The sequence below is a fragment of the Fukomys damarensis genome, unplaced genomic scaffold (genome assembly GCF_012274545.1).
Source record: "Fukomys damarensis isolate Sample0158 unplaced genomic scaffold, DMR_v1.0_HiC HiC_scaffold_37, whole genome shotgun sequence".
Classification (NCBI taxonomy): domain Eukaryota; kingdom Metazoa; phylum Chordata; class Mammalia; order Rodentia; family Bathyergidae; genus Fukomys; species Fukomys damarensis.
The window spans coordinates 38,898,150-38,921,129 of NW_022900949.1; the positions used below are offsets into that span (position 1 = coordinate 38,898,150).

Here is a 22,980-nt window from a genome sequence, read left to right on the forward strand (position 1 = left end):
TGCAGAGCTGGGATTGGACCCAGGACCTTGCACATGCTAGATAAGCGCTTTGTGACTGAGCAATATCTCTAGGCCTTATGATTGATTTTTAAGATTATAAATAGCTTTCCCTATTAGCTTTCAGTTCCTGTTGCTGTCTTTGTGTCAGCAACCACCTCCTATCTTGTGGTGTGCATTTTCAACATACCTATACTAGTCTGTCAGCCTTGGTAGAATCATGTGGACAGAGCAGAGAGGGCCTAGGCTCTGAATGGAAGCCCGAGTCTTATCTCCAGGATGAAGTATGCATAAAGATGATTTTGTCTTTTCAGAAGCCTTTGCCTCTTATGCCACATGATTGCAGTCTCTGGAATCCCCACTTAAGAGAAGATGGAGATGGAGAGTTAGAACTTTTACAGAACAGTGTCCTTCTGGGGTCATTGTCAGTGCACTGCTTCTCTCAGTGGCAGCAGCATCAGGCAGTGATACGCAGGACAGAGCCTGTGTAGCCATTCAGTTGTGTATGAATGTGGAGATCTAACCTGGTGGCTTCTTTCCAGGGCCGTTGACATCTGGGCCATCGGTTGTTTGGTAACTGAGATGCTCACAGGGGAGCCCCTGTTTCCAGGAGATTCTGACATTGACCAGCTCTACCATATTATGATGTGTTTAGGTAAGATAAGATTATAATCAAGTCTTAAATTGTTCAGAGTTTTTTTTTCTTTGTTTGATTTTTTAAAGTTATTGGTACAGTATATTAAATATGACATTTTAAGTAAAGGTAGGGAGCAATTAAGACAACACACACACACAAAGCATTTGATGAAATACAGCTGTTAGCCTCATTCTCACCATCAGAAGGAGAGATTGAGAGACTTCCAGTGGGTTGATCTTGCCCCAGACTTGACTTACTAGTGCTTGAGGTAGAAGTTCACAGCAAGATTATCAGTCTCACATACATTGAAGCACCAACTTCACAGTAAGAGATAGAGCTTGGAAGATGGAAATAGTAGGAACGCATGTAATTTCACTGTTTGACTTCTAAGTTCCCAGGCTAAAAAATTTAGTAAGCTATAAGTGATTTCTTACACACATGTATTTTCATATATATTTCATAATACTTTGCATATTAAAATTGGGAAAAAAGATCTTATGCTCAAATCTGACCTTAGACAAAGGCACAAAATCATTTGACCAAAAATTAAATTCTTAGAGGGAGGAGATGATGGCTTAGACTCTGTCCGCAAGACTGTATTATCTTCATTTTGGTCAACTCATCATAGTTTGTCATTAGAAACGAAGTGTGGGTGCTTAGATCCATAAGGTTGTAAGATGCTCTTTTCCTATGTTCCCTATAAATTCTACTTTTCTAAGTAAGATAGTAATGTTAAGTTCCTTGAGTCAACTTACCACAAAACCACCATACAGACTGCCACGGCCCATTGTAGTATCTTTGATGCAGGTCCCAAACTCCACTCAACGTGTCCATGGTCCCCTTCCCTCCCCACCACCTCATGGACGATGGCAGAGATGTGTGCTGCTTTCACTTCTAGGTAATTTAATTCCAAAACACCAGGAGCTGTTTTATAAAAATCCTGTGTTTGCCGGAGTACGATTGCCTGAAATCCAGGAAACAGAACCTCTTGAAAGACGCTACCCTAAGCTCTCTCAAGTTGTGACAGATTTAACAAAGGTAATTGTCCTTTTTCTTTTCACTTTCTGGAAGGGAATTATGGATTGTGGAGACTTGGATTTCTTTCTTTCTAGTTGATTTTTAGGTCAACAGTTTCCTCTGATCACCTTAATTCTCATACATTAAGGAAGAGTTTAAATAATTTGGTGTGTATAGGAACTTTAGAAATAAAAGCCTTAAAATTATGTCTGTTTTAAAACTCATTAAAACATTTACAGTTATCTAGCATATTTTAAATGTGAAACATCTTCATCTACAAAAATCTAAAAATATAAAACTGTATGTTTTATTTATTTATTTATTTTTGGTACTGGGGATCGAAATCAGGTCCTTGTGCTTGCAAGGCAGCCAGCAGAACCACTGAGCTAAATCCCCAGTCCATAAAACTGTATGTCTTAAATGTTTTCATGGAAGTGAGAAGAAAAGTTAGAGAAATACAAAAATAGTAAGCTAGGCGCACACACCTCTAATCCCAGCACTTGGGAGGATGAGGCAGGAGGGTCACCTCAAGTTCGAGGCCAGCCTGGACTACATAGTGAGTTCAAGGTCAGTCTGAACTACAAGGGGACACTCTGCCTCAAAAAAACCAAAAAAAAAAAAAGAAGTAAAGTAGTAAATGTACAACAGAGGGTCATAACTCATATTATAATAGCAGAGACTCTTTTGTGAACACTTGCCTTGCTGAACCTTGTTTACAAATGACCGTTACTTTCGCTCTTGTTTGAGGAAGATTAGGGAGATTTTTCCTGCCTCTGAAACTTGGGCCTTTAAGAGTCCCAGCTGGGAAGTTCTCATTAGCCAGGACTGCATTGAGTATACTGACACTTAGGGTCGCACGACTTTTACCCAATACTTCTTTTTTGCTTGAACTCTATAAAAAAGCTTAGTTAAAAAAAAAAAAGTTTAGTAAGCTTATAACTAATTCGTGTGTTTAGAACAGTATATTTTCTGCTTTTCTTTCTTTCTTTTCTTTTTTTGTTTTTTGGTGTCAGGGACTGAACTCAGGATCTTGTTTGTTCTTGTGAGGAAGGTGGTGGCACCACTTTGTCTGCAAAGATATTTAAAAGAAATAAAGTTTAAACTCTCATCTAATTTATGTCTCTTAAGTAGAATCATATGATGTTTTAAACATTTTATTATAGAAAATTTCAGTCATAGAAAAGAACATAGGAAGACTAGAAGCAAAGTAAACTCTCATGTCCTTGTCACCGGGCTTCAGCAGTCACCAGCCTGTGATAATCTTATCAATCTATTCATGCTTCCTGCTACTTTGGTTTTTTTGGCATATTTTTTGTTTTGTTTTGTTCTGTTTTTTTTTTTTTTTTTTTTTTTGTACTAGGACTTGAACTCAGGACCTTGTGGTTGCAAGGCAGGTGATGGAACCACTGAGCTAAATCCCCAGCCCCTTGGTTTGTTTTTTGAGACAGAGTCTTGCTATGTAATTCAGGCTGACCTCAAATTCATGGCAGTCCAACCTCAGCCTATTGAGTGCTGGAATTACAGGTGTGTGCCACCATACCTGGCTTTTTGGCATATTTTGAAGCAAATCTCAGCCATGATATTATTTCACAACCATTCATAGAGCTTTTCTTGTTCATTTAAAACTACTGGCCGAGTTCCTTTTCTTTCTATAGTGTCTACCTGACACTCAAAGTTAAGAGGAAAGGTTTATCGTAGGTTATAGTTTTGTTGTTGTTATGTTTGTTTTTGATACTGGGGATAAAACTCAGGACCTTGCACTTGCGAGGCAGGCAGCAGCACCACTGAGCTAAATCCTCAATCCTGTAGGTCACAGTTTATAGAGATTTCAGTTCATAATTGACTGGCTCAAGGCAGGTTGGCATGACACAGGGGCATTGCAGAGGAGAAGCAGTTCATTGTAAAGCAGAGCAGGCAGAAGGCAGCAGGCAGCAAGCGACAAGCAGCAAGAGCAGCCCTCTTTCTGTCCCTTATATTCTATCCAGGCTATACTCCCTTAGAGTGGGTCTCACTCATACCCAGGATAGGATTGAACTCAGGTCCTTGTGCTTTTGAGGCAGGCAGCAGAACCACAGAGCTAAATCCCCAGCCCTGTAGTATGTAATGTTTACATTCATCTTAGAGAGTGGGTACATTTACTTAACATATTGAGATTCTTTTTATTCACCGTTCCCTCTCCTTCTTCCCAGTTCAGTACGTTCTTCTTTTGCAAAAGATCTATCTTCCTATTTCCTATTTTCCATTTTTTAATTTTGTTTTTTAAATTATTTCTACTTTGTGTTTCTCATATAAGAGAAGTTATGTGATATTTAAGCTATGTCTGATTTGTTTCACCTCACATTATAGTCTCTAAATGCATCCATTTTCCTACAAATTGTTCAAGCGTATCCTTCTTTGTGGCAGAGTAGTACTCCATTGTGTGTAAATACCACATTTTCTTTATTTATCTGTTGATGGACATATAGGCTGCTTCCAAGGTTTAGCAATTATGAGTTGTGGTGCTGTAATATAAGGTTCTTTTAATCTTTCTTTTCTCTTTAAACCTCACGAAGTATTGAAGCAGGCAGGCTGTGTCCCTCCCTGTACCATCATCCCCATAGTGTAATCAGACTTGCAGGAGAGCTAGAATATGGTCAGAATCAGATTTAGTTTGGGCAGGACTACTTCCTGGAAGTTTGTTTATTCCTTCTTAGAGACACTGGATGGTGATTTTTTCTTTTTGTGGTATTAGCAACCATTGATAGTCATTTTCTAGAGTTGTACTTTATTCTTAAATATAGATATTTAAAATTCATTGGCTGTAATGGTTAACTTTCTGTTTTCCTATATAGTATCTAGAAATTTAAATGTAGGCAGTTTTCTTGGCTAATAATTGTATTTTTTATTTTTTCAGAGATGCTTACATGTTGACCCTGACAAAAGGCCATTGTGTGCTGAGCTCCTGCACCATGCCTTCTTCCAGGTGGACGGGTTTGCTGAGAGGTATGGTGCCAACTGCTTGGCCAGGCCACGGGGCTGAGCAGTGTGTTGGGGGGAGTGAGGCTTCCACAGCTGTCTTGCTTGGTCACTGCCTGCGTCTACACGCTGTCCCCTCTTCTGTGCACCCACCCACCTCAGCAGCAGTGCAGAACCTAGAGTGGTTTCCTGTGTCGGTGTGATGAAGCAGTCACTTCTGCTTTCCTTCCCTGTCCCCTGGTGTGACGTCTGCATCAGGTCCCTAATTCCTAGGCTTTTGCCTGTTGTGCAATGCTGTCACCTTGGCATTATGTGTCTGCAAATGTGCTGTGTCCCCTCCCTCATACCAGTCACACACATGCACACACACGCATGCATGCTCACGTGTGTCCAGTGCTGCTGGAGACCTTTGGTGCTGCGTGGGCCACGGGTGCTGGAACTGCTGTCTCCATCTCTGTGCTGCCTCTTTGCAGCTGACAGAACAGAAAACAGTGAGATCAGGGACTGCCATATTGCTTTATAATTACAGATTTCATTAACATCTAGCTTAATAAGAAAGATAGTGGGTTCTTTTTTATTTTTTAATTTTTTTTGACACAGGGTCTTGTTTTGTAATTCAGACTGCTCTTGAACTCTTGAAATATGTGAAGAGGGCCAAGGATTTAGCTCAGTGGTTCCGCCATCTGCCTTACAAGCACGAGGACCTAAGTTTGATCCCCAGTACCAAAAAAAAAAAAAGTATGTGAAGAAACTCTCCTCACACAAATGTGTGTTTGGGATAAAGGAAGAATATTTTAATAGCCTTTTTAAGTAGTTGTGGGTATTCTTTGATTTTGTGTCTAATTCTGATGCTACATCAGAACTTATCCTGGTTGCTCTGTAAATATGTTACAGTGGGAACTTTTCTTCACCTATTGCATTAAAACCCATTTCTATTTTGTTTTCTGAACAGTTCTTTAACGAATACATGCTATTTATGGTACAAGTGATCAAATTCTGGACCTACTAATATGTGCTTTATCAACAGCATTCATTAGTCATTTGGAAAATTATAATTTGGCTAAATTGTGCAGATATTAAAAATGTTGATATATTTCATTATATAACATATTATATATTTTTTTGTGCTGGGAATTGAATTCCGCACTCAGGTCCTCGTGCTTGCAAGGCAGGCACGGTGCCACTGAGCTAAATCCCCGGCCCTCATTATATAATTCTTAAAAGTTCATATTCCATCTCATTAGAAAACTTTTTAACGCTGGGGATTTAGCTCAGCGGTTCGGTGGCTTGCCTCGCAAGTGCAAGGACCCGATTTCGATCCCTGGTACCACCAAAAAAAAAAGAAAACTTTTTAACTATTGAGAAATTTCTAAAATCACAGTTTTCACAGAATTCTAATTTTCTCATAAGAGTTTGAATTTCTTTCTTTCTTTTTTTTTGCACCAGGACTCAAACTTGGGGCCTGGGGCTTGCTAGGCCACCACCATGCCACCAAGCTACATTCCTGGAGCCTCAGTTGCATTTCTTTCCTTTTTTTTTGAGTCAGGGTCTTACTGTAGTCCAGGCTGGCCTCACAGTGATCCTCTTGCCTCAGCCTCCTGAGTGCTGGGATTATAGGCATGAACCACCATAACTAGCTTAACTCTCAATTTTTTAAAAAATTATCTTGAAAATCAGTATTTTTCTACGTGTATATGTCTACTACAATTTAATTTTATTGGAAAGTGTTATTTTTATATAGATTCTCCCATGAACTACAGTTAAAAATACAGAAAGATGCCTGGAATATTTCTTTGCCTAAAAAGTCCCAAAACAGAAAGAAGGAAAAGGAAAAAGATGAATCTTTAGGTGAACAAAGGAAAACACTTGTGGTACAGGTAAGTGTTCATGTTTTAATCTTTAAATTTGAAGAGGGGGAAATGAAGTTTCTAAAAAAGATTTTTGAGTGGTGAGCAAGCTGTTAACTTTTAGCATTGTTGCAACTGTATCTTCCCTGTTAATATTACCTGTTTGAAAGCTGTATTATGTTCTGAACACCTAACGTGTACTGGACTGTGCAGTAGTGCTTGATTAACCCATTACCAGGAAGTATACCAAAAGAAAAAATGTTCAAAATTTTATGTTCCTTACCCTGAATATATCAGAACAAAGTGACATTCTTGATTGCTTGTCCATGTTTTTGCCACTGAAATTGGCATGCACACACACACATGAATATATATTTCAGTGTTAGTATGAACTGTGTTCCTATACTTTTTGTATTTTCACAATAACTATCTGAATATGAATCTGGATTTAATTTTAATTCCATTGACAGAATAAAGATGCCAGGAGAATGGGTTGATTCTGCTCTAGGTAAAAGTACCTTATAGGAAGAGGTACTGTTTCACTTTTAGATCATTAACCTTCTTAATATTTTTATTAATGGTCAGGATACCAATGCTGATACCAGAATTAAGGACTCCAAAGTATTTAAAACAAAAGCGTCAAAAATTGATGGAGAGAAAATTGAAAAGGGCACTAGAGCTTCCAATGCCAGCTGTCTTCGTAACAGTGGGACGAGCTGCGTTGGGGTGGTGCCTTCAGGCTGCCTTGGGGACCGTGGCGGCCAGGCCAGCAGGGTCTCTGGTATGGCCATCCCCCCGCTGGCACACATTCCATCTGCAGCAGCTCCTGGCCATAACCCTGGAGTCCACAGTTACAGGTATGGATTTGGAAAACAAGGACAAAGTGTGTAAAGGTATGTTTGCAAAGTATAAGTATTTGCTGATTCACCCACAGCACACTGTTTTACACCATTCTGGAGCTACTCTTGTCAGCTAGCAGTTTGAAACTTTTTGACCTGTGTGATAGAAATTATTAGGAGTTCATTTTTTTAAAATTCCCTAAGAACATGGGCTGTGTGGTTTAAGCCAGTTAGCTTAGTAACTGAAAGGGGGTTCTCATGGTGGAGGGAGAGCTGTTCTGGACTCTGCCACTGGAGTGAGCCTTTAGTTACCAGGGAGCCCTTTGGGGACTTTGCAGAAGGGAAGTTAGCTGATTGGAGGAGTGGGTACCACGTGGTCCCCATGATTGCAGAAGGAGAGACCCAGCCCCCAGAGGTATGCATTGTGCATTTGCAGACAGGCTGTGATCCTGATGTAGCCGCGTGTGGTTTGATGATATGTCATTTGGGCTTGCACTTGAAAAAGTAATTATCACTGCTTCTAACTTAAACGTGTTTTTGTTACAGAGTGGATGAGAGAACTAAGAAGTATTGCATTCCATTTGTTAAACCAAGTAAACAGTCTCCACCAGGAATTTATAATATTAATGTGCCCACATCGGTAAGTGAAGTGTTCTCAGTAGCAGGAGAGCAAGCCCTGGACTTACATGAGTATTCACTCGGATAGGGAAGAACTGGGAGTTTCATCTGGATGCATAAAGTGAAGCCTAAGTTGTGCAGTTGTTCTATTAGAATAGTAAGCAAAACTTCTAAAAGGAGCCACACTCTGCAGCACCTGAGACTGTTAGTGTTGTACTCACAGTGTCAGAGGCCCGAGCGCGTGGAATGGCCATTGCATGTCACTTGCTGTGTGTTCATTTCATTGTATAGACATGCATATACATACACATAAATGATATCATCATACTTTTTATTTAGAAAAATTATTTTTTAAAAATCACAATCTGCAAAATGTGGGGGAAAATGTAGAATTTCTGGAGTTCTTAAATAAAAAAGATTAGAAAAGTATCAAATTTATAAAGTTGCAGAATTCAAGTGCTTCTACTCCTTGCTTTGTAATTTTTTTTCTGACTATCAATTATGAAATGATAAGAAAGGGGAGGAAAATAATTGAAGTTGTGTTTTACTTAATAACTTGAATCCTGGAGTTAGTCTCGTGTGCTAACTCCAAGGGCAAACATACAAAACAAGCACCAAGATCTTCCTGGGAGAATGAGAAACAGACCTGGAGGAGAAGTGACAGGACATGTTTGGGAAACCAAACAAATCAAGGCAGTGACAGGTTCTAGGGAAGCCAGGAGGTGCAGGTGGACTAGGTTCTGGCTCACCTTGCTGTCTTTAAACCATTTGCTGTTCCTGGGGCACTGATGACTGGTGAAGGAAGGGGGAGAAACAGAGCAATTCGCTTAGCCACCTGTCATCGAGTTCAGGGAATTCAGTGAGGAAGAGGTCTAAAATTGTTTGTTGTGTTGTTACTATCCTTCAATTTTTTTTTTTATCATTCCAGCCCTTGAAATCCACACCTTTTAGGGTACATATATAGTAGTTACAAAGGAAAAAACTCTAGCATACCTTGAGCTGGTTTATCTGTGTTAACCACCCTGACATTAGCAGGTCTCCAGTGAGAAGAACCTCCTTCAGGCAAATAAGAAGCGAAGGGAGTATGCCAAGACAGAGGTGAGGCTGCCTGAACTGAGCTACAGTCATCGCCCGGAACTGAGAGCCCTGGAAGGCAGGGGTATGGTTGTGGTGCTTTGATCCTGTCAGCCCTTTTGTTTACAGTATTTAAAATTACATAAAAATAACAAGAGCAGCAATAGAAATTTATGTAACTTTGCATATTTAAGTAGTAAATATATACTTATGTGTGATAAGTCATACTGAGGGACAGATGGAGACTGAAAAACTAGCAGAATGTCTAATGTTTTCATTGTATTTATGGTTATTTTTATGTAGCTCGAAATTCTAGACTAATAAAGAAAGAGAACAAAATTCTTTCCAAATCTCGAATACCTTCTCTGGCTGCTATTGACCTTCACACCTCCAGCATGGCATTGCACCAGGTACAGAAGTTCTCTTCATAGGTCGATGGGGCTGGGGCAGCACTCAGACTCACTCAAACATGTTTTAGGGACAGCTTGCTAAGAATTGGGCAGGTTTGGGGGTTGGATCTTTAACATTTTGCTTGCTAAATCTTGTTTTATAGTTCATTGAACTAAGTACCTTCTTGTTTTAAAATTAATTTTATCAGTACATTTTAAATATACATAATGGTAGCTTTCATCATAGGAAATTTGTACCTGTACATGATGTGTCTTGATTCTTCTTTTTTCCCCTCCTTTCAACCCCTCTTCCTATTTTTTTTTTTTTTTTTTTTTTTTTTTTTTCCATTGAGTCCTTGCACCTACAGGGCAGACAGAGGAACCACTGAGCTAAATCCCCAGCCATTCCCTCTTCCTCTTTACAAAAGCTCTGCTTCCATTTTTTTACCTCTGTTTGCTCTTTTTTTTTTTTCCATTACCAGGGATCAAACTCAGGACCTTGCACTTGCGAGGCAGGCACAGTGCCAATGAGCTAAAACCCTGGCTCCCCTTCTGCTCTCTTTTTCCTTTTCCCTTCCTTTCCTCCTCCCCTCTCCCTTGTTCCTCTTCCCATTTGAACATTTTCTTCCTGTTTCCCAATATCTGTTACTCATTTTGGTCCTTATTTATCCTTTGAGGTTCTCACACCCAAGAAACAATGTGATATTTAAAGATGAGTTTCTGATTTTTTTTTTCATTGAAGAGTATTGTCTCAAGATGCATCTATTTACCTAGAAGTGTCGTTATCCATTCATTGGTTGATGGCCATTTGGGCTGTTTCCAAGATTTAGATATTACAAACTGTGCCTCTATAAACATGGGTGTGTGTATATTGCTGTGTTATGATGCTTTTAATTCTTTCAAGAAGATACCAAGGAGAATAGCTGGATCTTTAGTTTTCTGAGGAATCTCCTTACTAATTTCCACAGTGATTGCATCGGTCTACACTCCCACCAACAGTGGAGAAGGGTTCTTTTCTTCCACACAGCTCTGCCAGCATTTGTTTTTCATTGATTTCTCTCAGGTCCCTGCGCTTGCAAGGCAGGCGGTGGAACCACTGAGCTAAATCCCTGGCCCCATTGATTTCTTGAATGAGGTGGAATCTCAGTGTTGCTTTAATTTGCACCTCAAAAAAAGTTGCACATGGGCCAGGCATTTAGCTCAGTGGTGCCCCTTGCCTCACAAGTGCAAGCCCCAGTACTAAAAAAAAAAGAAAGAAAAGAAAAAATGAAAGTTGAACATTTTTTCATATATTTATTTACCACTTCTACTTCTTTATCTGAAAAATGTCTACTCATTTAAGATGCCCATTTTTGGACTGGGTCTTTAAATTTGGGGAATCTGATTTTTTTTTTTAAGTTCTTTGTATATTCTAGATATTAGTCATTTGCCTTAGGAACATCTAGAAAAATTTTTTCTCCCCACTCTGGGTTTTCTCTTCATTCTGTTAATAGTTTATTTTGCCGTGCAAAAGCTTTTTAAAGTTGTTGATTCTTTGTAATATTTCTTGTACAATCATTGTTTTGTTCATGAAATCTTTGACTACAACTTTGTCTTTAAGAGGTCTATTCTGTCTTTCAGCAGATTTAGTGTTTCTGTTTTAACATTTAGATCTTTGATCCATTTTGATTTTAGGTTAGTGCATGAAAGATATTGGTCTAGTTTTAATCTTCAGCATATAGAAAGCCAGTTTTTTCAGCATCATTTATTAAGGAGGCTTTCTTCAGGTGAAGGTGTTTTGTTCCTTTGTCAAAGATTAGGTGGCTGAGTGTGTTTGGAGTTTTTTCTGCATCTTCTGATCTATTCCATTAACCCTTGGGCCTGCTTTTTGGCCAGTACCTTGCTGTTTTTGTCACAGTAGCTTTGTAATATAATTTCAATTCAAGGATTCTGATGCCCTGTGCCTTGCCGTTGTTGCCCAGAATTGCTTTTTCTATTCTAGGTCTCTTCAGGTTCCAAATGCATTTTTGGATTGTTTTCTCTAATTCTGTGAACTATGTGTGCTATGGGTTTTTGATTGGAACTACTTAAATCTGTATACCAATTTTGGAAGTACAGCAGTTTTCACTGTATTGGAACTTCCTATCCAAGAACAAAGGATATCTTTCCATTTTCTGATATCTTCTTTGATCTCCTTTTTCAGAGGACTAGTTTTCAATGTAAAGATCTTTTGGCCAGGTGTGATGGTGCACACCTGTAATCCCAGCACTCAGGAGGCTGAGGCAGGAGGATCGCTGTGAGTTCGAGACCAGCCTGGGCTGCATAGTGAGTTCCAGGTCAGACTCAACTACGTCACAAAAAACCAAAAAAAAAAAAAGATCTTTTACTTCTTCATTAGATTGATTCCTAATTATTTCATTTTTCTGGATGCTGTTGTGAAAACATAGTTTCCCTAATTTCTGTCTCAGTAAGTTTGTATTTGTGTACAGGAATGTTATTGATTTTTGAGTGTTGACTTTGTATCTGCCTTTGCTACTAAATTTGGTTTTTGAATCTAGAAGTCTTTTGGTGGAGTTTTTGGGATCTTCTATGGGAGTTTCATGTTACCCTCAAATTATGATAATTTAACTTCTTCCTTTCTGATTCTTAATCCTTGAATTTCTCTTGTTTAATTGCTGTGGCTAATGCTTCCAGAATTATATTGAACAAGAGTGGTGACAGTGGACATCCTTGTTTTGTTCCTGATTTTAGAGTGAAAGATTTCCATTTTTCACCATTTTATATGATGTTGGTGGTTGGGTTTTTTTTTAATCAGATTAGCTTTTGTCAGATTGAAATAAAGACTATCTATTCCAGTTTTCTGTGAGGTGTTTTTTTTTTTGGTATTGAGGATTGAACTCAGGACCTCACGCTTGCCAGGCAGTCACTGTGCAGCTGAGCTAAATCCCTGGCCCTGTAGGGTTTTTAACATGAAATGGTGTTGGACTTTGTCAAATGCTTTTTCTGTTTCTATTGAAATGGTTTTTGTCCTTGATTCTGTTAATATGGTATATTGCATTTATTGATTTGCATATGTTGAACCAACCCTGCATTCCTGGGAGGAATCCCACCTAGTCAGGGTGTATAATCTTCTTGATGATTTGCTGCATTCTGTTTGCCACTATCTTATTGAGGATTTTTGCATCTGTGTTCATTAGGGAGATTGGCCCATAGTTCTTTTTTTGCTAGGATGCTTCTCTGGTTTTGGTATCAGGGTGATGCTTGCTTCAAAGAATGAGTTTGGGAATATTGCTTCCCTTTCAGTTTCATTAAAGAGTTTGAGGAATAAGTAGCATTAGATCTTCTCTAACTTTCTTGTAAAATTTAGCTGTAAAGAAAAAATTTAGCTGTGAATCTATCAGGGACTGGCCATTCTGTTTTAATAGGTTTTAAATTACAGTCAATTTCATTGACTGATACTGGTTTATTTAGAATTTTAATATGTTCTTGCTTTTGCTTTGATAATTCATATGCATCTAGGAAGTATCCATTTCATCTGTATTCTAGAATACAGGTTCTCAAAGTAGATATTGATCTTCCAGATTTCTGTCATTTCTGTTATGATTGTATCCTTTTCATTCCTAATTGCATGGATTTGAGTCTTTTCTTTCCTTTTTTTTTTTTAAGTCTCCACTACATTAATTTCTGTTCTGATCTTTATAATTTCCTCCCTCATATGAGCTTTGGGCTTGACTACTCTTCTTTTTCTAGAGGCTTGAGGTTCAACATTAGGTTGTTTGAGTTCACTCTGTTTTTCTGTTATGGGAATTCACTGCTATAAATTTCCCTCTAATGACTGCTTTCATTGTGTCCCATATGTTCCAATATGTTGTATTGGCATTATTGTTTAATTGTAGTTGTTTAATTTCTTCTTTAATTTCATCTGTGACCCACTGGCTGTTTAATAGAGTGTTATTTACTTTCCATGTGTTTTCGTAGTTTTGTGATTTCTTTTGCTACTGATTTGTAATATCATTGCACTATGGTCTGATAATATGCATGGGATAATTTCATTTCCTTTGCATTTACTGAAGCATGTTCTGTGAGCTTAAATGTGGACCGTTTTGGAGAACATCCTGTATGCAGCTGAGAAGAATAAGTATTCTGATGTTCTGGGGTAAAACATTCTATAGATATCAATAAATCCATTTGTTCAAAACTTTGGTTCTGTTCTGATATTTCTTTGTTTAGTTTTTCTCCTTGATATCTTTGTGACAGTGGGGCATTGAGGTAGCCCATTACAGTTGTATTAGTGCTTATGTGATTTTTCATGCCCATTAATATTTGTTTTATATTGTTGAGTGTGCTGGTATTTGGTGCATATATATTTACTAGTGTTATCTCTTCCTCTTAGAATTTTCAAGTATGTACAGTATTCCCCTGCAGAGTTCAAATTTCATGGCCTCCGTCCTTTACACAATTTTCCTTAGAACCTGACTAACAGTTGTTCCTGGAAACCCCCACAATTTTGCAGAAACTGCATGTATTCTCTGCAATATTTTGTTGGCAGGAGGTTTGCAAGTAGCCAATCCAAGAGCTTACTCAGTTCTCCTTGCTGCTAATTGGCTGCTTCCCTATGACTCATCTCCAGCAGATGCATCAGCATTGCTGGTTGCTATACCAAGTGTAGATACCTCTGGTGTTCTTTGTTTTGTTCTTTTTAAAGCCCTAAGATGCTGCTGCACCTTCTAAGGCTTTACTAATATGGTATTTTATTAAATTAAATTACATAACTATGGGAGGCGTAGCATATTTAGGGTTTAAACTATAATAATAGGCATTTTTCTGACCATATTTGACATTCACAGTTTTTCACAATTCATGAGTGCTCTAGGAACATAGCCCTCAGGTATTTTGGAAATTCATTGTAATGACTGTCTTTGTCTCTCTTGATCAGTCTTGCTTAAAGTCTATTTTGTCTGCAAATAGAATAGCTACTTCTGCTTTTTTTCCAGGTTCATGTCTCAGGGAATATTATTTTCCATCCTTTGATTTTCATTCTATGAATTTCTTTTTTAGTTAAATATTATTTTCTCATATGCAGCATATTGTTGGATGTTGTTTCTTTTGTGTGTGTGTGTGTGTGTGTGTGTGTGTGGTACTGGGGATCAAACTCAGGACCTTGTGCTTGTGAGACAGGCATGGTGCCACTGAGCTAAAACCCTGGCCCTGGATGTTGTTTCTTGATCCATTCTGCCAATCTATTTCTTTTCATTTGTGAATTGAGGCCATTTACATTGATTACATTTATTTATTGATTACATTGATTTACATTTACATTGATTGTTATAATTGATATATATATATATGTATATATATATATGTAAAAGGAAGAAGGGTTCTCTTGAATCCAGCAGTCCTAGTGCTGGAGCCTGAGAGAGGGTTATATGCATTGACTTATTCTTGTCATGTTATTTTCCTGTTTTTGGTTCCCTTTTTTTCTCCTCTCTGTTCACTTGCTTGCCTGCCTGGTGGATTCATTCTGTTGGGGTTCATGGAGTTGTAGACTTCATTATCTCTTTCTATAAAATCTTCAGGACATTTTGGAGTGCTGGTTTGTGGTCATGAATTTCTTCAGGTGTTCATTGCTATGGAGGTATCTTATTCCTCCAACAATTTTGAAAGATAGTTTTGTGGAGCACTTCAGTGTGGGTTGGAGGTGTTTTCTTTAAGGCCTTGAAATAACTCACTGCAAGTTCTCCTTAACTTCAGAATTTGTGTTCAGAAGTCTGCTGTGATTCTGATGGGCTTTCCTTTATAGGTGATTTGTTTCTTTTCTCCTGCAACTTTTAATATTCTATTCTTGTGTTCAATTTCTGGAATTTTGACTATTATATGCCTTGATGTAGATTTTATTTTTGATCATGACTAATTGAAATTCTATATGCCTCATTTATCTGTATGTCAATTTCTTTTCCCTATTGGGAGTTTTCTGCCATTACTTCAGTGAACAGATTTTTTTATGTTGCTTGTACTCTCCTACTTTTTCATTGACTGATCAATCTTATTTCAATCCTCTTTTCATTATCTAGCAGCTGTTAGGTTGATTTTTTCACGGTCCCTTGCTGTTTTTAAGAAATCTTTCTTTTCATGATTGCTAACCAACCACAAATCTGTCTTCTAGATCTGATATTCTGTCCTCAAGTTGGTTCATCCTGCTGCATGTACTTTCTATAGAATTTTTAATCTCTTGGATATCTGAATCTGTTTCATAGATTCCATTTCTTTCCTATATTGGGCATTCATAGTTTCCATCATTTCTAACCTCTATTTTTAAAAATCTGTATCTACTCTAGATTCACTATGTCTTTAATTATAGCTATAATGTTTGTCATTATCTGAGGAATTATTTATAATTTGATTTTTTCCATAGCCTCATTCATCTGCTTTGTTACTTACATTGTTATCACTTCAGAGAGTCCATGTGGGTGGCTTTTGAATTGTTCTACCTCATTTTCCCTTGGGTTTGCCTTTGGTGAGCTGTCAGCCTAGTTTTGCATCTTGCTTTCACGTCTTCTCATTTTCAATTTTTTGTTTAGTTTAATTTCTGCATTGATGTTGTAAATTGCTTGTGGTAGGTAGCTTTATTGAAAGGATCAAGGGCCCCTGGGAGATGACTACTTTTCAGAGCAGTATGTGGCACTGCCTCTTGAATTTTGAGTCTGTTGCAAGATCCTACCTCTTCAGTTTATTGAGGATGAGAAGTTGCTGCCTATTTGTCCTGGCCCTTGGTTCTTTAGCATTGGCCTATAGTATTGTTTATGACCTTCAGGCAGTCTCAGTCTTTGCATACAAGGAACAACAACTGATTAGAATAACTGTTACTTTGCGTAAAGTAGTACAATCAGTAATAATACCATCAAGCATAGCCTAGAAAATGACAAACTACAGTAACTACTATTTGCCACCTTTAACTGTAAGAACAAGATTTGTAGTTAATATAACAAAATCTGAGACAAACCACAAAATTGTGGCCCCTCAATGTGGCTGATTTTAGCCTCAGGGAAAAAAATTTAAAATGGGTTAGGAGAAAAAAATAGAGAAATAGAAGAGCAAGAGATTAGAAACAAGGCTGAATGACAAAGGAACATTATGCAAGCTTTGGGAAATTGATGAAGACAATAGGAGGGAAAGGAAGAAATAAGAACAGGACAAAACAACAAAGACTAGAAATAGTGTTCACAGTCATATAAAAAGGATAAAAAATCAAGAAAAAGAGAAAAAAAAAGAGAAGAAAAGAAAAAAGGAACTTCCTCTTCAGGGCCTGTCTCTGCTGTCACTAGTAGACAAAGGTAGCAGACAGAGCCCAGATCCATGTTGGTTGGTCCTAGCAGGCCAGCAGTACAATTACAGCAGTGTAGTGGATAATCCCAGCAAGTCTGTATCTTCAGCTCACTGAAGTTCAGGCTAATTCTAGTTCCTGTCTGTGAGGCTGGGACCCAAGTTGTTTGTCATATAACACTTTGGATGCCTTTTCTAGCTTCAGCTGGGCTCCCTGACCTGGGTGTCACCCAAGACTGTGTCTGTCTTATGCTGACATTGGGAGCCACTGGATGGTGCAAACCTACAGCTGTTCTGAGTTCTGAGTTCAGCTGGCCCCTTTCCAAAATGGCAAAGAGACATTTACCCCACTCCTGTGGATGCCAGAACCAGACTGAAAATTTTCACCCACTCCTGCAATCCACAGTGCCCCTGCTCCATTCCATTGGTACATTTCCCTGTGGAGTCCTCTGCAGTCACTGATATTCCACCTTGTTTCTGCAGGTTTAAGCTACCCCTCGTGCACCATGAGTTGGAGCTTTTGGGATGTGCCACTTGCCACCTCCCTCTTCCGCATTGAAGTCCTTCTCTTCACTCCCTCTGTGGGCTCCAGTTTTCACTTCAGATCCTTGCTGAGTCCTGGCGACCCACTTCCTTCTCTTCATTATGTTGCTATCATCCAAATACAGTCTGAACTTCAAATCTTGGAGACGCTTTCTGCTGCTCACTGCTCTGATCTTTTCGGAAGTCAGTACCTTTTTATGTGCTTTTATAAAACTTCCCAACTTGCAGTAATCCATGCATGTGGGTGTAGTCAGCTATGGGCTTCATATAAGAGTAGAATGTGGGAATTTCTAATATTTCACTGCAGAGTAAATTCTGGAATTGTTTTTATTCTTTCAAAATGAAATGTTGACTTGTTATTTTCTCCCAGCATAATCTAGTCCATACATGTTAAAGATTTGCTATTTTGTAGTTATCCTTCTCTGACTTTCTTCTAGGTCTTCAGAATATGCATATTTTTTCTACGCCATTCATTTTTTATACTAAGAAAAGAGGAAAACTTTAAATCTCCTGGGCAGTTATAGCAGGCTGGAGTTCAGGTTTGGATTCACTATGCTGCCCTCATCCTACAGGTTCTTACCACTGCTTGAAGCAGGCAACTTTTATTTTGAGATGAGCTCTGTACCTTCATCCTGACAGCATTTCCACCTCAGAGGCCACACCTCGGGGATGAGGGAGGGGCTTGCTGCTCAGCTGCTGCCTGCCTCACTTCTTGCTTGCAGTTTGTGCTGCAGCAGCACTTCCTGCATGGTGGAGACCTGTTGCTCTCATGGATGGCACATTCAGGAAGTAATCTCCATAAGTTCCTCGTGTACTTCTAAAATTAAATTTTAGCAGAAATTTTCATTGGCTTTTTGTGAGCTGTTGTTCAAAGTACTTCAGAATAGATGACACCAAATCTGGTTCATGTAGGCTCTGGCTGCCTTTGCATTTTTATTTGGGGCTGTAATTTTTTTATATTTATAAACATTCTGTATTGCTGCTCTTAATTTACTTGTTAAATTTCCAGTTGTATTTAAAATACATAAAAGGAAAAGTATGTGTAATGAATTACACACATTAACACTAAAATAACATGAGTTTATAGGTAGAAAATCAGTGAAGAGAAATAGGAGACTTAGAGCAAAAGGCCTTTGGCAGAAGCTAGGATTGCTTACACTTTCCTTTATGGCTCGCTAACACATTGAACTGCACTTTGCTCCTCTGTGTAACATATCTTACAGTGACATAATTCTAGCATGTGCTCCCAGAACCATCTATGAGGTAGATCTGTGAAAGTCAAGTTCTGCACATACAATCATGGAATCTGCTCCCATGCCACCACATATATTCACCCTTAAGGCCAGATGTCTGAAGTAGTCTCCCCACTAGAGTTGTTCAGGGCCACAAAAACTTATACAGCAAAGGTAGTGTTTCGTTAGAATCAGTGGTAGCAGGGTAGAACTAAGTGATTAGAGGGAAGATCAGGAATTCTTAGAGGTTGGAATCAACATAACTTGGTGGTTCATTAGAACAGTGTTAATCTTGGGAGAGTGGAGTGACCTGTGGAGATCAAAGAGTACTGCTGTGTAGACCCCATGCCTAGAGACTTTGACTTCACTTGTTTGGGGAATGGTGTGGAGATGGTAATGTTTTCCCTTGGAATATACTTTTAAATTTGAAAGAAATTGAAACTTATGGTAACAGAAGTCAGTTTTCTTTAGTTCACTTAAGAGTAGCCCTGAACACTTCAGTGTGCATTTCCTACAGAACCCAGGAACACATTGACATTAGAAATCAGTGCTGAGAAGACCTCTTCACCAAGTCCTCATTCATTCTGCCAGTTGTACCAGTGATGTCCTTGCTTTCGAGAGGATCCAGTTCAGAATTGTGCTGCCTTGAGCTATTGTGACTTCTTAGTCTCCTTTGTTTCTCCTTATTTCTCAGAGCACTGAAAAGCCAGTGTTTTCTAGAATGCCCTTGGTGTGGGTGTGTCCAAATGTGAGCTCTGGACAGCAACAGAATCACCCACATGCCTGTCTCAGTGCCTGAGAGGTGGCCCCAGAGTCCAGATCATCCCCCCACTGATGATGTTCACACCGAGCACTTGGACCTTGTGTCTTATGGGCCTCTCATTTTGAAATTAGTTCTCTTACCCTTGTAATTAATAAGAATTCCATGATAAATACTTTGAAGCTATATAAATGTGCCATTTTTCATCAGACACTCTCTTAGTTATTTATGTATATCATTATCAGCTGATAGGTTAGTTATAGTCTTTTATTTTTTAACATTTACCTACAGTAAAATTTACTCTCTTTGGTTTAAATTTAACAGGAAACCCTCCCTTGCCCCAGTTCTTTCTAGCCCCTTGTAATCAAGCCTTCTACCCTCCTTTACTCCTGGATGATGACTGCTGTGTTCTCCATCCCTGTAGTTTACTTTTCCCAAAATATCATATAAGTAGAATAAAACAGTATGTGAGGTGTAGGTTTGAACCTGGCTGCTTTTTCAGAAACCATCCATCTTCTTACATCTAGTGATAGTATGTTCCTTTTTATTGCTGAATAGTATCCCATGCATCATGTATCATCTCTTTATCTATTTCTTGACTGAGGGACATTTGGGTTATTGGCCTGTTTGATAATTAAACACCATATACATATATATGAGAGAGAGAGATCTGCACATTTAATTAATAAGTACTTGCATGTAGGTTTACTGGTTCATATAGCAGGATGATGTTTAACTCTGTAAGAAATTATCAAACTTCCAAAGCGACTGGACTGCTGTCCCCAATAGTGCACAAGCATGTCAGGTGGTCCTCATCAGCACTCAGCATTGTTAGCTACTATGTGTATATCCTTCCCTGTGTATCTCTTCACATGAAGAATCTGTGTGTCTTTGAGGAAAAGTCTGTTCAAATCTTTTATCCATTTTTTAAGTTATTTATTTATTTATGGTACTAGGGATCAAACTTGGCACCTTGCTTTTGCAAGACAGGTGGCGGCACCACTTTTATCCATTTTTAATGGATTGTTTTTGTATTTTTGAGTCCTTATTTACCTTGATACCTGAATTCTTACTTTCACAGTGGGCCACCCTTTCAGGTGTCTTCTGTGTCCCCTCATTCTCTGGGCGTTCCTTCTGTCAGGTGCAGTCAGTGCTTTCCTGTCCTCATGCTGGGAACAGCCACTCCCTAGTTCTTAATTTCCTTCAGTAGAGAAGATCTAGGTGTATTCATTGCTTTTGAGGAAGTCATTCTGAGGCCTGCTCCACTGGAGAATAAGGAAAACATACATTATTCACATGCGCATGCTTAGTATGTACTGATTTCTGTATCTGTCTGTGCTATTGAAATCTGCACAGAAACATCTATTTCCAGTCCACTGTTACAGAGCTTTTCTGTGTTTTGTTTTGTTTTGTACTGGGATTGAACCAGGGACCTAGTGCTTTCCAGGCAGGCAGTAGAGCCACTGTGCTGAATCACCAGCACATTTTTCTAGTTTTTATTCCTTTCTTTGATAGTGGGAAATTTAGCTGCAGTTATCTCATGGATAATTTAATATACTTATCAATCCTTTTGTATGTATCTAAACTCCTATTATTGCTTCTATAATGTCCTTGCAAAAAAAAAAAAAAGATGTCATCACATTGTATTATTAAGATTTTGTTAGCTCCATAAAACAAGTAGTGATCTCTTTTCCTTTGTTTCCTGAAAAAGTTTCATAAGTTGCTGTTATTTATATCTTGAATTTTTAACAGAAATCTCTGTGCAGCCATTCATCTTAGGAGGTTTTTTGGGGAAGAACTTTGGATAAGAAATTCAATTTCTTTAGTAGATATAGTGTTATTCAGATTCTCTGTTTCTTCTTGTATCATTTGATAGATTGTGTTTTTAAAGACTTTTATCCATGTCGTCCAAAGTTTTTAACTTGTTGATATAAAGTTGTTTATGGTATTCACTTTTGTTCTTGTAATGCCCATAAAGGCTTGACAACTATACTTTACTTTTAATTTTTTTGTGTTTATTCTCTTTTTTATCAGTCTAGCTAAGGAGATTAAAAATTTTGTTGCATTTTTTTCAACAAAATTGAGATGGCATTGTCAACTTCTTATAGTGTCTGTTAATTTTCTGTTTTATTGACCTCTCTTTCTGAATTTTCCCCTTTTACTTTTGGGGGAAAATTACTGTTCTGCACTATTTTTCTCTTTTTAAGGGAACTCATGCCTTGGTCACTGATTTTATGTCTTTCTTTTGTAAAGGCTGTAAAGCTACATTTTTATTCTTAAGCACAGCTTTCAAATCATCTTATCATTTTGCTTTATTGTATATTCATTATCACTAATTCTAAACATGTTCATATTCTTCTTGTAGCCTTTCTTTGATTCATGGATTATTTAGTTGCCAAACATTTGGGGTTTCTCTGGATGCCTTACTGTTGGTTGATTTCTAATTTAATACTATTGCTGTCAGAATACTGTGTATGATTTTGATTCTTCTGGAGCCACTGAGACATGTTCTGTGGTCCAGCTTGATCCCCTGGCAAATAAACATGCTCCCTGAAAGAATGTCTGTTCTTCTGTTGTTGGATGAATTATTCTGAAAATGTGAATTTAGATCAGAGTGACTGATAGTGTTTAGCTCTTCTGTGCCCTGAATGATGTTGTATTAGGTCTGTCACTTTCTGAAAGAGTGCTGTGACAATCTTTCACTGTACTTGTGGAAATTTCCATTTTTCTCATATCTGTTTATTTTCGCTTCATACATTTTAAATCTCTCCTGTTTGGCACAGGCACACTTAGAAGTGTTCTGTTTTCCGGGCACATTGTTCCTTTTGTCAATCTGAAACTTTGGTTGTGCTCTCTGTGCCTTGACATTAATGTTAACCTGAGGGTGAAAAGCTGTTCCAGCTTTCTGAGACCTATTTGTTTTATGATACATCTTTTTTACTGATTTACTTTCAGTCTGCCCTATTTTTAGTGTTTGATAATGTTTTTTACAGGCAGCATAGAAGTAGGGCCTTTCCTTTGTATCCATTGTGTCAGTCTGCAGCTTTTAATTAGAATATATTCTCAGTCCTCTGTTGCTGCTAATCAGTTACTACAGACTGACAGCAGTGTTCCTTTATGACCTCACCGTTCCTGGGGGCACAGCACTGCAAGGCTGGCGTGGGTCTCAGGCCAGGGTCACGGAGTCAGCAGGGCTGTGGTTCTGGAAGCTTTGAGGATCCGTTCCCTGGGTAGTCCAGGGTGGAAGCAGAATGGAGCTCCCTATGGCTGTAGGGCCGAGGTCCTGCGTCCTTGCTGGGTGGCAGTTAGGTGTGGTTCTCCCTTTGGAGGCCACCCACATTCCTGGGCTGATCGCTCACATTCTCCATCTTTGAATCTAGTCATAACTTGTGTCTCTCCAGCTCACTCTGCCCTTGTGAAGAGCTCACAACTGCAGCGGCCCCATGACACTCTCAGCGGTACCTCGGACTCCCTGGGCAAGGCCTTCAGAGCAGCACATGTCAGTGTGGCAGTCTTAAGGATGCTTCTTTGCAATCCAGCCGACTGCAGGCTGTCTAGACCATTCATATTTATGTGATTACCAGTATGATGGATCTAGTGCCATCTTTTTATTTATTTTCTGTCTGTTTCCTTGTTTTTCTTTCTGGTCTTATTTTGTTTTTGCTTGCTTTTCTTTTCTGCCTCAGCCTCCTGAGTGCTGGGATTACAGGCGTGTGCCACGACGCCCAGCGTTTTATCAAGGATTCTTTTTTTTTTTTTTTTTTTTTTTTTTT

General features: G+C 38.6%; 1 protein-coding gene across 3 annotated transcripts in view; it reads left to right on the top strand.

Moving 5' to 3' along the window:
• Cdkl2 (cyclin dependent kinase like 2) overlaps positions 1-22,980 on the top strand; it is a 51,025-nt gene that overhangs the window by 16,481 nt on the left and 11,564 nt on the right. For 2 of the 3 annotated variants that reach the window (XM_010610827.2, XM_010610826.2), the window contains exons 5-12: positions 540-652; positions 1,533-1,672; positions 4,545-4,633; positions 6,348-6,483; positions 7,039-7,310; positions 7,839-7,932; positions 8,943-9,069; positions 9,288-9,394. In XM_010610827.2, the coding sequence (XP_010609129.1) occupies positions 540-652; positions 1,533-1,672; positions 4,545-4,633; positions 6,348-6,483; positions 7,039-7,310; positions 7,839-7,932; positions 8,943-9,069; positions 9,288-9,394 (1,078 nt within the window). The remainder of the gene's footprint in view (positions 1-539; positions 653-1,532; positions 1,673-4,544; positions 4,634-6,347; positions 6,484-7,038; positions 7,311-7,838; positions 7,933-8,942; positions 9,070-9,287; positions 9,395-22,980) is intronic. The other variant, XM_010610829.2, reaches the window with a different exon arrangement.